General features: G+C 35.3%; 1 protein-coding gene across 1 annotated transcript in view; it reads right to left on the reverse strand.

Moving 5' to 3' along the window:
* Positions 1 to 15737, reverse strand: part of TTC6 (tetratricopeptide repeat domain 6) — a 242117-nt gene that overhangs the window by 23423 nt on the left and 202957 nt on the right. Inside the window, exons 19-27 of the mRNA XM_036244812.1 lie at positions 14734 to 14884; positions 10854 to 10936; positions 9879 to 9955; positions 9293 to 9453; positions 7311 to 7445; positions 5933 to 6082; positions 4960 to 5100; positions 3372 to 3485; positions 161 to 280 (exon numbers count right to left, since the gene is read on the reverse strand). Of these exons, the coding sequence (XP_036100705.1) occupies positions 161 to 280; positions 3372 to 3485; positions 4960 to 5100; positions 5933 to 6082; positions 7311 to 7445; positions 9293 to 9453; positions 9879 to 9955; positions 10854 to 10936; positions 14734 to 14884 (1132 nt within the window). The remainder of the gene's footprint in view (positions 1 to 160; positions 281 to 3371; positions 3486 to 4959; positions 5101 to 5932; positions 6083 to 7310; positions 7446 to 9292; positions 9454 to 9878; positions 9956 to 10853; positions 10937 to 14733; positions 14885 to 15737) is intronic.

The following is a 15737-nucleotide window of genomic DNA, read 5'->3' on the forward strand; positions in this document are numbered from 1 at the left end:
TCTATTAGTCATTCAAAGTATTGCAATACAATTCTTGCTAAGGTTGAGTTATTGCTCATTAATATTGCCATTGAGTATTAAAATAAAATTGTTCACTATTTTCAGAAGTGAGCATGAAAAATCAAGTGGGTCCATTTTTACAAGCGAACAGGAAGCTTACCTCTAATGCACAACTGTACTGTTCTAGTTCTACATAGACGAGTGCACGATTAATGAAGGTATTTAATGTCACAGTTTTTCCAGCATCAAGAAGAAGCACAATTCCATAATCTTTCAATGCCTAAAAATAAAAGAATCACTTATAACCTAGATTCAGCTCTTTGGAGTCTTACTGCATTGGACAAGGAAGAATGTATTTATGTCCAAACTAGGACTCCATAGTTAGTACTTAATTTGACTTACAATTTATGGTCCCAAATAATAATTTGTTGGTTCTAAAGGGTCCCTTTAACTAAATATTTGAATACTGCTCCCTTTTAATAAGTGGCGCTTGACTGTCGTTGTACTTCACGTGTTCTTTGTGAATCATCCTGAGCATCACTATTGTGTATGGGGGAAGGGGGCAGACAACACGCTTCCCTGACTCAGCAGGTTCCCCACATGGCTATTGAGCACTTGTTACCTTGTGAAATTTAATTTCTTTTTAGTATCTTATTGTACTTGTCATGGAAATCTAAGTTTTATGGAGGAAGAGCTTATCCATTTCCCCCCACCTTTGTAAAGCCAGTAACCAGCACCATACCTGCACATAATAGGCAGTCAATAAATTTTTGTTGAGAGAATAAATCATGAATCAATGAAAATGGGTTGTAATAAAACTAACAAATAAGCATTTGTTGGAAAATGATTTCAAAATATTTTGATAGATATACTAAGGTTGTTTGTTTTTTTAAAAAACATTAATCTCAGTTGAGAATTAATCAACTCAGAAAATCTCTATTACTTTTATCTTTTTATTTCATTCACTGAACAGAGGAATTTTTACTGGTTATCTACTCTGCACCAGGTACCAGGAGCATCCCAAATTTGTGTTGGAGCTGAATCTCTTTATTCATTTTTGCACTGAACATCTTGTCCAAAAGAGCTATATAATTTAATCAGAAAAGGGCCAAATCTCATATGTCATAGCACATGCTAAATGAAAATGCAAATAAATCATATCTTACTATTTGCTCAGGTCCTCTAGTGTTTCATGATTAGGCACTCAGCTGTCTAAAAGACCTGGACATTTAAAGATCCAATATGTACATTGTGGCATAATTATTAACACACATTGCCAGGGTTGTAGAAATAATTCAGAGTACTTATAAAAATACAACTAGAATGCTAGCACTGTTCCTGTCATAGAATCACAGAATATAAAACCTGTAAGATGCCTCGAGATCCATTCAGCCCCTGAATATTTGACACAAGAGGAAACAAAAGCTACAAAATGAGCCTCATAAAGGTCAATGAGCAGGATTTGTATCATGCCTCTGCTATTAGTACTAGCTTTTCAGTCTTGAGTAAGTTACTTAACACTAAGCTTCAGTTTCCTCATCTGCAAAATTGGGATATCAATAATTCATCATATTGTGGTGAAAATTCATTCTGTGATATATTGATAAAACATTTAGCCTGGTGCCTACCACACAATAAGCCCTAAGTGGTAACTGTTACTATTTTTATTAACATAAGGGAATAAGAACCAGAATTCACCTGCTCTTAATTTTTATGAAACCATATCTTGGGAGAATGTCCAAGTACATTTCCCGCAGGAAGACACTTGGGTTTTCTCAGTGTAGTGTTGGCAGGAATGCTGTAAAACAGGTGGAGATAGCCATAAAGGGAGGAGGTAACCCTGTTGAATGACATCCGGTCCACGTGCTAGAGGTCAGATGTTTTTCAAAGCCGCCTAAAGACTGTTAACCAGAAGCAAACAAACCTGTGAACACCAGTACAGGACTTTACTCCCTGTGTGACTTGGACATGTTTCTAACTTCTCCCTACTTGTATTTCCTCTTCTGGAAAATGAATGATTGGATGAAATGGGCTGGGTACAAGGCAGCTCTAAAATAGCCAATATGATTTATTCTAGCAGTTAGGTCTCTATTTAGGTGGTTTTTCATTTTTCCTGTTCATAAAGCAGTGGGCTCAGTTACATATCCGAGATAACAAAAATGGGAGTTCCTTGCCCCCACCCAGCCCATTGTTTGTGGTTTCTGAGTTACCCAGAAAAGGCAGGAGTAGGGGTGGGGAGGGAGCCATCAAAGACACCTACTGTGCAGGTTACTGTGATAAATGATCCCTTAATTAGTCCTAGAATCTTAACTCCTTTGTTAAAAATTAGTTACTCACTTGCCAAGGTTCCTGGAGGAAACCTAATCCTCTGGTTAAGAGGAATTCGATATACCTTCCTATAGAAACAATGTTTCTCAACTTCCCTTCCACAGCAAATAAATTTCAAAATCTCTAAATGTTTTTAAACAGATTTAACTGCCCACATTTCAAGGAGATTGAGGGAGCATGTCCAACCAGAACAGGAATGCGATGTAGTCTTTTAAAGGAATGGCTCATTCGCTGTGGAAGTGGATAGAAACAGGGAGGGGACATCAGTGGACAACAGAGAAAGAAGCAAGTGATGGGGACAGAACACTAAGAAGACCACAGACCAGATGCCTCCCAGTGAGGAATCTTGATTGAAAAAGGACCAATTTGACAAAGAGAAGGATAAGAGGGGTAAGATTTAAAAAAATATAAAAAAGGGCTTGCACAGGTAAAAGCTGGAGAGGATAGAGAGAGAGAAAGGTTTGCTGCAGCCACCAGGTAGGCCTTCAAAAAGCACAAGAAGTTCTGGTCACTGGTCCCTGGGGCTGAAAACCATCACTCGAAACAGCTACATCTGTGGTCTGAGTCCTGTGTAAAAAATACCTCAGCGAACTGTTCTAGCTGATGTTGAGATTTTGAAGCAACAATATTGCTAATGACCACGGCTTAAAAATTTTGCACACAGTGCATCAATAGAAACATTTACTCTAATGAGAATTGTGTAATGTATTTTAATTTATATATGCCTTTAAATGCTTATGTAAGCCTTGTAAAATCAATTTTTTATTTGACATTGCTGAGACTGTACAAGGAAATTTGGTGAGCACTAACAAAGAAATGAACTATACTTTGAAATGGTTCTTTGGTTTCTCAGGTTGTGTGTGTGTGTGTAGCGTGTGTAGCGTGTGTGTGTGTGTGTGTGTGTGTGTGTGTGTGGCGTGTGTGTAATTCCAGAAGAATTATTTTTCAAAACTACAACAGAAATAATAAGAAAATATCTTACATATGCTTTACATGTGTTTACAGGTGCTTTAACATTTTGTTTATTAAAATGGCCATCTTACCATTTGAATTTCACTCATCTTGGCGTAACACAATGCTCTGTTGTAAAATGCTATATAACTATTTTTGTCCATGTTGATGGCTGTAGTTAAATCTGCAACTGCTAGCTTATAAGTCTACAAAGAAAAAAATAATTAAGTGAGAAGGGTTAGTCATAATGGACTGAAATTTAATTGTAAAATTAGTGCTTGATTCCGTCAGAGTTTTTGGAACACTGTGTAGCATCTGTGATATGAAGATGATCAAGCTCATCTTTCACAGAGTTAATTAAGAAGATCTCTTTGCAGTAATTATTATTAAAGATTCTGTTACTTGGAAATAAAATTCAATATAAAGAACTTTAATTTAGATGATTATCTTATTGCCCATGTTGATATGCAGCAAGGAGAAAATTATACTTCTTATTGGTAAGAGAGAAGCAAGTCATAGTCCCCCAGCAACATTCACAAGCGCTTGCTTGCTCCTGCCACTCACACCATCGTACCACATAATTGTCACGTTTTCTACCCTCGCTCTCTTTTGCTTCCTCGTTGATGCTTCTCTGATACCTCAGATCATCCATTTCTATAGATAGTAATTTTCATGGAATTAACACATAATACAAGGTCTTACCTTTGCTTTAAGGTATTATTTGCAAAATATTTCATATGAAATAGCTACAAAGAAAGGTTACAAAAGAAAAGTAGAGAAAAATAAAGAATCCCGTGTCGTGTCAGATATCAATGCTGCTACACACTCCCTCTGACCCGGTGACTTCCCTTTAGGAATCAACTGGAAACTCAAGCAGCGACTGTTTTTGGTGTGTATACCTGTATTGTCTAAAATAACTTAAAAATTTTTAAACCCAAATTTTCAACAATCAAGTGGTAAAAAAAACAACAAAACAACTAAGATGCAATATTATTCAGTCGTTAAAAATGGTATCTTCAGTCCGGTTGGTGTGGCTCAGTGGCTGAGTGTTGACCCATGCACCAAGAGGTTGCCAGTTTGATTCCTGGTCAGGACACATGCTCAGGTTGTGGGCCCGATCCCCAGTGGGGCGCATGCAGGAGATGGCTAATTGATGTTCTCTCTCATCAATGTCTCTATCTCTCTCTCCCTCTCCCTTCCTCTCTCTCTAAAATCAATAAAGAAAAAAAAATTTTTTTTAATGCTATCTTCAAAGGTTAAGTGTTAGAAGCAGGGCACAACACAAATTATATAAGTAGCATAACCCCAATTTTGGAAAACATATACCATATATTATTAGAAAAAAAGACAATGCAAACACCCCAAAATGCTCTCAGAAATTTTCAATTGATGGTGAGAGAATAGGTGATTTTAGTCTTCTTTATTCCCTCTCTGTATTTTCCAAATGAATAATATACTACTTTCTAAATAAGAAGTGCTATTTAAAATGTAAATGTCAAAAAAAAATCACTGTTTTGTAACCCTTTTGACGTACTGTGAAAGTGTAAGGTGTTCTCAGTAGCTCTGCTCATAACACAGGGGTGAGTCTTCTCTCACAGAGAGAAAAGCAAGTGAGTCCCTCCTGGCATCTGGAATCCGCCCACCCTAAACTCCCCATGAACAAGGCAGGAAAGTCCCTACCTTGCTGTAGTATTTCATAACTCCTCGGTAGATGTAAGCTCGCACACTCTGAGGATAAATTTTTATGGCTTCATTACAGTTTAAGATTGCTTTGGAGTATCTGCCTTTCAAGCCATAGAAGGCTACTCGGCTTAAATATGCCTTTTCAGAAAAAGAGGGGGAAATTGGGAATGGGTGTTACAGTAAAAGTATCAATTCTACCCAAATATATGGTAGTTTGGACCAATCTATGCCACCCAAAGATGGTATAAAAGGTAGTCTTTCTCCACTCTGTTATTAGAAAAAAATTCAAACATACAGAATGACTGAAAGAATAATACAATGAACATCCATATGCCTACCACCTAGATGAAATTATTATTAATATATTTGCAATATTTGTTGTATCTATTTTCCCCTGAAATATTTAAAAATGGGTTACGGACATCATAACAATTTACCCCTAGTCTCCAGTGTGCTTCTCTTGGGAATAAGACATGCTCTTGTACAGTCATACTACCATAATATATCTAAGAAAATTAATAGTATTTCCCTAAAAACATCAATATTTGGTCCATATTTAAAATTCATAGACTTTTAAAATTAGAATCCAATACAACTTCACCTATTTAATTTTATGTTGTCCTTCTAGTCTCTTAAAAGTAAGAAATAAATGTGATACAAAACAAGAAGTAAATAAAATTAATAATGTAGTATATAAAAGTATAATTATTAATCGATACATTAAAATATTAACAATATTTACATACATCACAATTTACAAAACGCGTTTGCATATATAATACCCCTGCTGGAAATAATATTTTTAATTCAAAAGGAAATACAGATATATGCATTGTCAAAACAGTTATCTGAAAAGTAGGTATAAGTAACTGATTGTTGCTAAGTAATAACAATGACACATAAAGGATTTAGTAGTTTGAGGAAATCTATAACACACTTTCTAAATCACTGGAAGTATTCATTTAAATACCTCATAATGCTGTGGTTTGAGGTTAATTGCCTGATTAAAATCCAGGATCGAGCTATCCTTTTGGAGTTTTACTTTACAAAGCCCACGCTGATAAAAGCCTTCTGCAAAATTAGGATTTGTTCTCACAGCTTTTGTAAAAGACTCAAATGCCTAGAAGAGTACATTGTTACAAAGCAAATTGTTTAATGAGTAGAATTTATTAGTTTATAATGTTAATAAATTACTGTATATAACTATTGTTAAAAATTTCCCATCTTTTTTAGTCATTTTAAATACATTTTCCCCAGTGAATCTTGTAGAGCAAACAAAAGTGATATTTATGAACAAGTCAGGTTTATTATAAGTTACAGGTCCCTGACTCCCAGATTAATGTCTACATAATCCATGTTGTTAGATTATAATACTTTTGCAGGGGTAATTTTAATAATTATTTTTCATACTGTGTTTCTTCAAAGAAATCACAACCAGTACATCTGTTTTCCAGGAGGGCCCCCAAACCATTGCAGATGCATAGTTATGAAACTTCAGAACAACACAACTCCAACATTTTCTCCAACATTGTAAAGCAAAACTAGGTTTGTTCTGGTTGACCAAAAGGACTAAAAACATGAAAAACATTTGTAATTAATCTTATACTTACTGGAATTTCTTAATGGAACAACTAATCAAGTGCAATTCTGTTTCAAGATTTAAGATGCAAATTTCAGACACTGTCCACTCCTATGAATATGAGGACAGGAATGGCGTGTGCATGTGTGTGTGTGTGTGTGTGTGTGTGTGTGTAAAGAGATACAGCTGTGGAATATCCAACATTAGCCATTGGAAAATATCAGTTATTTTATATATTTATCATATCATTGACAATTTTGAAATGGAGAATTGTGTAAAATAGCCAAATACTAGCTGAGTATATAAAAATGGAATCAACTGGTTTTCAATGAGTCTGGACATCTAAATAACCAGTTTCAATCTGATAGGAATTTTCAGTTGTCATTAAGAAAAACTGGTGTCCTAATCATTTTCCACTTATTCTACATTAGAATGAACCACTCAATTTAAAGTATTTACAATTTAATAAGTAAATTTATATTAATTGAAGTTATTTTGCTATAATAAATTCTTACAGTTAGATTTATTGTTTAGGTGAGAAACACACATTAGTCTTTAGAATATTGTTGACAAATAAGCATCAAATAAAATGTGTTGGAGAAATAAAACAATGAGATTGGTGATGCAAGGTGCACACTGACCATGTTTTGTGTGAAGCTTTGGTCTACTGTATTGGTCACTACCTGTATAGGTAGCCTTCAGAAATCAAACTAAATGCAAGCAATTTCTAAAATCACAAATAACTTATGTTCCTAAATACACAAAATACCATTTGTAAGTTGCCTTCATCCATGTAACAAAGACCCAAGTTATACAGACAGTCCACTGATGCCTCCAAGTCGTTTGGTCCTTTATCGGAATGAGAAAAGACATCCAAAGCCTTTTTAAACATCCTCATAGCTTCCTACAAAAATAAAGGAGGGATAGGGTTGAGATGTTTCTTTCTACTATTTCGTAACATGACAGCCTTAAATGTTCAAAGGAATCGTGAGCACACAGCCAAGTTCCCACACAGGTCTTGAGGGTCCACAGCGAGAAGAGGACCAAGCCTGTCTGATGGCACCCTGTCCCACCAGGAGCCTAGCTACCAGCCGGCACTGAAGCAGGCTTACACACATGGACTTCTGAACCACGCTTTCTAAATTCTAAAGATTATTTTCTTGTAGTCTTAAATTAAACTTAAATTTATAGACAAGTTTATGACCAATTTCCTAGTAATTTTCCTGAAAGGAATACTAGGCAGCTTTTAGGTAGAAAAAAAATCTCCAATGATATATATGATGTGGTTTTAATCAACCTTTGTTTTGTCCTGCTGTGTTCTCAATAGAGTTCTATTGACACTAGAAAATAAACTAACATAAAAAAACACCCATTTAAACTAGTTAAATCAAAATAATTGAAACTCATTAATGAAAAAAAATTAAAATTTTCAAATAGAAATGCCCTTTCAAAATTAGCTAATCAATATACACATTTATATAGAAACATAAATACTTGTGACTCTTTAGCCCATTTTCTTAATTCTATTAAATTGCTAAAGAAACAATGAGATTTGCCTTGGTCAGTTTTGCTCAGTGGTTAGAGCGTCCGTCCATTCACCAGAGTCGCGGGTTTGATTTCTGTCAAGGGCACATACCTCGATTGCAGTTCAGTGTCCGGCCCTGGTTGGGGCGTGCGGGAGGCAGCCAGTTAATGTGTCTCTCTCATATCGATGTTTCTCTCTCTCTCTTCCACTCTATCTGAAGATAAATGAAAAAATATCCTCAGGTGAGGAAAGAAAGAAAGAAAAAGAGAGAGAGAGAGAGAGGGAGGGAGGGAGGGAGGGAGGGAGAGATTTAATTTGGATATGTAAAGTGTCCAATTTAAGTAAGTTGGCATTTTTTCCACGTTTACATCCCACCTCAACATCCATCCTTCTAATCTCACACTCAGTACTTGACCCTGATATAGGAAAAATCATCACCTCAATTTCCCTCCTTTTAACTTTTCGTGTAGCTATACCTTCCTCCATTTCCATTTTTTTCTCTCCTGTCCTTGGTGTCCTTTCTTCTTTTCAGAGCTAACTGAAGCTGTGCCCTCTACCCAGCACCACACAAATAATTAAGAGACAGTCATAAACGGCAAGAAGATATGTACCGTACATATAACCAACCAATAATTAGTAACAGAGCTTAGTTTTAAAATGCCTAAAATTGATATGAAAAACACAAAAAGTGCATATAGAAAATGTATAGAATAGGAAATATGAGTGGCTCATAAACATATAAGAAGATGTTCAACCTGAGCTCAAACTGAGAAATGTGAATTAAGACCACAAGAAGCCATTGGACTTTATCGTCCAAATTGACAAAAATAAAGTCTGACAACACCAATTATTGTAGAAGATGCAGATTAGCAGGACACTCGTACTGCAGATGTGGAGATAAACCGATACAACCTTGTGGCACAATGCCGTTATACTGAAAGTTAGACATTCACATTCTCTATATACCAACAATTTCACTCCAAGAAAATTCTGGGATATCCTGGAAAACTACTCCACATGTTAACAGAAGACATAAAAAAGAATATTTATAGTAGCCCCACTCTTAAAAGAAATAAAACGAAACAACCCAAATGTTAATTAACAGAAGAATCAACAAATAAATGATGTAACTTAGTTTTGTAAAAGGATATGTAAGTAGTCATTCTAAGCAAAATATAAAAGAATTCCATTAATAGGTTTCATAAATATTACTCAAAACTTTGTACCTTGTTTCTCTTGGCCTTCATTAGGGCTTTTGCCAACAGAGTAATCATGGTGATCTCAGGTCTACTCAAAGTGGCCCTATCCAAGACCTGAATGGCCTTGTCATGGTTTTCGCAAAATGAATAAATGAGAGCTTGCTGTATAGGACTCAATTCAATGAGACCTAAAAGGAAAGCAATGTTTATCAATACCTTTGCCAAGTATCTAAGATTTAGAATATATGCAATATTTTGAGGAATTCAAGTAACTCGATCTATCTTTTCATATGAATTAACAAATCAATATGATACTGAAATCTATTTACTACCAACAAACAATAAGACATTCCAACACAACCAAAAAAAATAAACAAAAGTGTAAGCCTGGTATTTCCTATAATAATCTCTCTCACACGTCACTGTTCTGAAGTATTTTACTAATTGATATGTACAAAGGAAATGGAAGTTTTAAAATTTTAAAATCTAACTTTGACTTTCAAGTGAACCCTTCCAGTTATCTATATATAGCTATTGCAAATCGAATAAAAAATTTTAAGAGGTGTTTACTTTTAAGTTAAGACAATTATAATTTTGCATTAATTATATTTACCTTTGTTCATTTCTGCTACTTGATAAATAGTGAACTTTGCAAGATCATAACATTTCATCTGAAGAAGATATTGTCCCCTAGAAGAAATAATACCTTTTTCATTCTAAGCAGTTAAAAATAATTTTTCCACAAAAAAGTTCCTTATAACCAGTTACTTAAAAATTTGCAATGATAATATATTTATTTATACTTACATATGTATGATAAAAACAATGTGAAAATTATAAATATTTTATGTAGTCTAAATGGACTGATTAGCTTGGAAATGTGATGGAAAAACAATTTAGGGACTATAAAGCTGAAAGGAAAAACTCAAATCTTTTGGCTATGATCTGTATTTAAAACGTTAAACTCTGTTGCTGAGAAGTTACTTAAAGATCAACACAGTTTAAGGGACATAAAAGTGGAAAAGTATTTAGATAAATTGTTAAAATGTGGTTCAAGAGTTTAAAAACAAACACAAAAAAGCCATTATCAGAAAGCATTGTTTTAGTCCATTGTCCCATGTCTATAAGTCCATTTCCCATGTGAGAGACTATGACATATTTTTCATGGTGATAACTCATAACTTGCAATAGATCTCTTTATAGAAAGCTCTATGGCATTTGAAATACAATCCAATGTGTCACTTCTTATTTCTTTTTTCACTGACTTAGCTGAGGTGTACAATGGGCACCTCTGTGGACACAATCAAACAACTGTTCAAAATATGTTAGCTTACTTTCATGAGCTATGTGATAACTATATAACCAGTCATCTAGAGAGGCCTCAAAGAACTTAAAACTCGGAACAGTTGTATTTTGATGCAAGGACAGAGCAAAGATCTGGTTGTCTTATAAGTGATCTTGAAGTTTAAAACAATAACTATGTCTAATTTGGTGGTTGGGAGATGGCTGTGTTGGGAGATTAAATGTAAAACAAGGATGCTGGAAGGATCAAGAGAGAACTTGAATAATTGTATTTCTATGCCCATACCTTATTATATATAACTGGATTCCATCTGGCTGAAGGTGAATAGCACAAGATAACTCTCTTACTGCCTTTTTCAACTTATGCATCTGTTGATTTATAAAAAGAAACTTAGCTCATAATAACACTTATTGCTTCCTTTCTGATGTTTATCTCCTCTCATCCTTCAATACAGATATTTTACAGAAACGTCTCCTAACATATTTTTCTTAAGAATTATGATAGCAAATGTGATACAAAGAAGTAAAAAGAAAAGTTTGTGATGGAGTCTTGGTTTTTTAAACCATTTATCTTTAATTTTGAAGAATTTTTTTACATACCCACATATACATGTAGGTATATCATATATTCTGGTTTATTTTCCCTTTTTGTTTAGCTGTTCAGTTTTTCTCCCTCATCCACAATACCTTTTCCACCAAACGTTATTCATGTTAGTAAATAAACCAGCATGCAAAGGAGGGTAAAATTTAAAATAAGAGTCTATTCCACTTGCCCGGCCAGTGTGGCTCAGTGGATTGAGCATTGTCCCATGGACTGAGAGGTCCCGGATCGATTCCTGGTCAGGGCACATGCCTGGATTGCCGGCTAGATCCCCGGGGGGCGGGAGGGTATGCAAGAGGCAGCCAATCAATGTTTTTCTCTCACATTGATGTTTTATCTCTCTCTTCCTTCCTCTCTCTCTAAAATAATCAATAAAAACATATTTTTTACAAATGTCCATTCCACTTAAAAATTATGGAGAACAAACAGGTTTGCACTTAATAAGTAAATAAATGAATAAAACAAACTATAAACATAAGAAAAAAAGCCCTGGCCAGTTTGGCTCAGCAGTTAGAGCGTCAGCCTGTGGACCAAAGAGTCATAGGTTCGATTCTGGTCAAGGGCACAAACCTTGGTTGTGGTTTGGTCCCAGCCCTGGTTGGGGTCATGCGGGAGGGAACCAATTGATGTGTCCCTCTCACATGCATGTTTCTCTCTCACTCTCTCCCTCCCACTCTATCTGAAGATAAATGGAAAAACATCCTCGGATGAGGATATTTAAAGAAAAAATAATAATAATAATAAAAAAATGCCTGCTTAAAATCAATATAAACAATGTAAACATCGATTATTCCTTACTACTGGTCAGAGAATCGTCATCTGAATCTGTACAAATTTAAGACAAAAACTTACTATCATGGGAATATTACAAAAAGACTACACAAACCTCAACAAAATGAACCTGGGCAACCAACGACTCCTCTTACTGTGCTGACCTGGTGATGCAAAGAGGAGAACACACTAATCTGTGCATGAAAGTAGACAGTACCTGTTAGAATGATACAAACTGTTTGGAGGAAAGAAGGGCTGAAGTCCAAAGAAGGAACCCAAAAGGAGAGAGAGAGTTTGAGATGTGTTTAAATCAACTTGAGAATTTCTGTGCAACTTCCGGCCTGTTGCTTCTCAAGATGACCTCACTCCGGTTGGTGTAATTTTTAAATCACCTATTCATATGTCTGTTCCACCCGTAAACATCTGTGCAGTTGGGAAACATAGAGGTTCACTCTTTGATCTTTACGATCTGTCCTGGGGTTGGACTTGTCCAGACAGCCTTAGATTAGATTCACCCTAGAGGCTGAACGCGCACAATAGGCATATGTCTTCTATATACACACACATGGCTTGATTTGTTGTTGTTTTATTTACATGGAATAATATTGTACACGCTTTACATTCCTTTCTGAATCTTGCTTTTCTTATACCAGTCAGCTGATATTGTTCTTTTTAAAATAAAATATATTGATGTAACATTGGTTAATAACTTTAAATAAGTTTCACCTGTACAAGTCTATAATATATCATCTGTATATTACATTGCATGCCTACTACCCAAACCTAGTTTTCTTCCAATGCCATATGATATAGTTCTAATTATTTTTTATTGCCTACATAATATTCTGTGTGTGACTACAACACAATTTATTCATTACTATGCAGAGATTTTTGCCTCCTCAGAACAATACGTCTTTGAATACATGTCTTTTTTTTTTTTAATCTTTATTGTTGAATGTAAAATGTATTACAAATGTTCCACATTTTCCCCCATTGACCCCCTCCTCCCCAGTCCCGCCCCCCTCCCGCCTTTTCCCACACTATTGTCTGTGTCCATTGGTTATGCATATAAGTTCTTTGGTTTATCTCTTCCCACCCCCCAACCCCTTTCCCTTTGAGGTTTGTCAGTCTAGCAATGAATTTGTACTTCTTAATCCCTTCACCTTTTTCACCCATTCCCCCTACCCCCCTTCCATCTGGCAACCAACAAAATGTTCTCTGTATCTATGAGAATGTTTCTGTTCTACCTGTTCATTTTGTTTGTAGATTCCATTGTTGATAGATATGTATTCATTGCCATTTTGTTTGTTCATATATTTTATCTTTTTCTTCAAAAAGACCCTTCATCATTTCATATAATAACGGTTTGGTGGTGAATACATGTCTTTATACCCTGACATTATGCTGGGGCTTTGGTTTCTAACTGCACTCAAAGGAAATTCCAGAAGCCCTCAGCTCCGACAACATGCAGTTAAGCAAAAGGACCACACGCCACAAGTATGTCCATCCCTTCCCCAGCAGGAGTCAAGAACAAACTTTCCCCAGGGACCATACTAAATCTAAACTGCCCCAGGTCTTCTACCTCTGTTGTCAGGAAGGTAAGAACTTTCAGGAATGGGACTCTAGTCACACTGGGTCCTGAGATGTAGACAGTGGAGAACAGAGCCTCTAACCAATTCTCCCTGGACAGGCAGTGTGAGTAAAAAAAAAGAAAAGGGGAAACAAACAAACAAAAAAACCCTTTGTTATTTTAATACTGTGATTTTTGAAGTGGGTTTTTGTTTTGTTTTGTTTTTTGTAGGGTGGTGTTTTGTTTTGTTTCTGTGGCTCCTCACTCTCACCAACCACAGCATAACCTAGTCTATCCTGTGTGACTAGAGGACTCGCAGGGGACCAGGGCAGAAAGGTAATGAGCTCATTCATGTGGGCTCTTGTAAACCTTTGGCTCTTGCAGGATTTGACTTATATTCTGAGTGCAAAGGGAAGCTTTTGAAAGGTTTAGGGCAAAGAACTGACATGTTTTAACAGGATCATTATAGCTGCTGCATTGAAAATTCATCAAAAATGAGTGAAGAACAGAAGAAGAAGACCAGAAGACTCCTGCAGTAATCCTGATGAGAAATGACAGGGTCTTGGGTAGGGCGTTAGTTGGTGGAGTCGTGGAAAGAGATATCTATTTTGAAAGAGAGAGACAATAGTGCAGTGTTTCTCTCTGAAAAATCAGGTTTAGTTGGGGTCAGCTGACTTCCTGTTTATTGTATTGTTTGAATTTGTTATACAAAGGACATAATACATTTTTAAATTCAAATTAGTTATAAATTAAAACAAAATCTAAGGGAAAGTATGAATGAATAGGATCCCATTTTATGCACAAATTCCATTTTACGAACCCACCTACTCACCAAGACACACACACACACACACCACGCACAAAACTGATAGACTCCAAAATGTTAATAGCAGTAATCCCTAGAGAATAAAATGAGAGATAGTTTTAAATTTAATTATATGCAAATAAAATTATTATATGCAATAAATATATGTTGCTTTTGTAATTAGAAAGAAACAGAAATTTTTTAAAAAAGAAAATGAAAGACAAAAATTCACACCTCATCAATACAGGCTTTATAACTGGGAAATTACAGTGAACTATAGCTACTTAATATTTATTGCTTATAAATGCATTAGCCTCTGTAATTAGCTAAAAAAGAATACATTAATATACTTTAAGTTATATTGAATACCCAGAAAATTAATACTTTTAAAAAAATCAAGGTTCTCAAACCTTAAATACCTTATGATAAGCTTCAGCTCGACAAATATAGCTTTGAATATATGAAGGATCAAGTTTAAGAGCCTCAGAAAAATATCTCACGGCTTCAGTGTAGTTATCCAACTGCAGCAGATATATGAGGCCAATATTTATATAAGCCAAAGTAACAGTTCTAAAAAAATAAAAAAGCAAAATCTTGTTAGACATTTTAATTATCTCAAATGTTCTCCAATTATGAATGAACCTAATGAACTACAGCAAAATGTGGCAGGTTTAATTTCTTACTAAAGTAAAGTTCATTAATTAACTACTCTCTGTTAAAAATTATTAACACCTTTATAAAATCCTCAGCAAAGAATCAATATTTGTTGAGTTTGTGCTAGGAACAGAATTCTGAAATCTTCTAGACTCTTAGCAATATTGTACTCTTCCTTCACTTAACCTTGATTTATCTTGAATTACAAGCTTAGTTTTCCTCAACTCAAAAGTTTCTGAGCCCTGGCTGGGTAGTTTAGTTGGTTGGAGCATCGTCCCATACACCAAAGTTTGTGGGTTTGGTTCCCGGGCAGGGTGTGAGTACGGGAGGCAAGAGATTGATGTTTCTTTCTCCCCCCTCCCTTTCCTCTCTCTCTAGAAATCAATTTATATATATATCCATCCTTGGGGGAGGATTCCAAAAAGTTCTTGCCTAAGATTATATTATATTAGTCATGAGTAACAGTGAGAAGCAATGATAGTCTCAAGGCTTGTGATTAAATATCCTCTCCACATATGTATTAACCAAATAATAGAACAAATAAATGTTTTCTCTCTCAGAATCAAACAATTTTCAATATATAAATGACCTTAGTAATTACCTATTCAATACCTCTGTTTCAAAGTGAGGAGACTACACATCCTACAACCCAATTTTATGGAAGCCCTGACCCTTACCTACAAGACGCCAAAGTTCTTATTGCCCCCTTTTTGGTGATTTGCAACTCATCTGGGGCAAAACAGATGTTAACAACAGGTCTTATTTTAGA

The sequence above is a fragment of the Molossus molossus genome, unplaced genomic scaffold, assembly GCF_014108415.1.
Source record: "Molossus molossus isolate mMolMol1 unplaced genomic scaffold, mMolMol1.p scaffold_m16_p_1, whole genome shotgun sequence".
Lineage (NCBI taxonomy): Eukaryota > Metazoa > Chordata > Mammalia > Chiroptera > Molossidae > Molossus > Molossus molossus.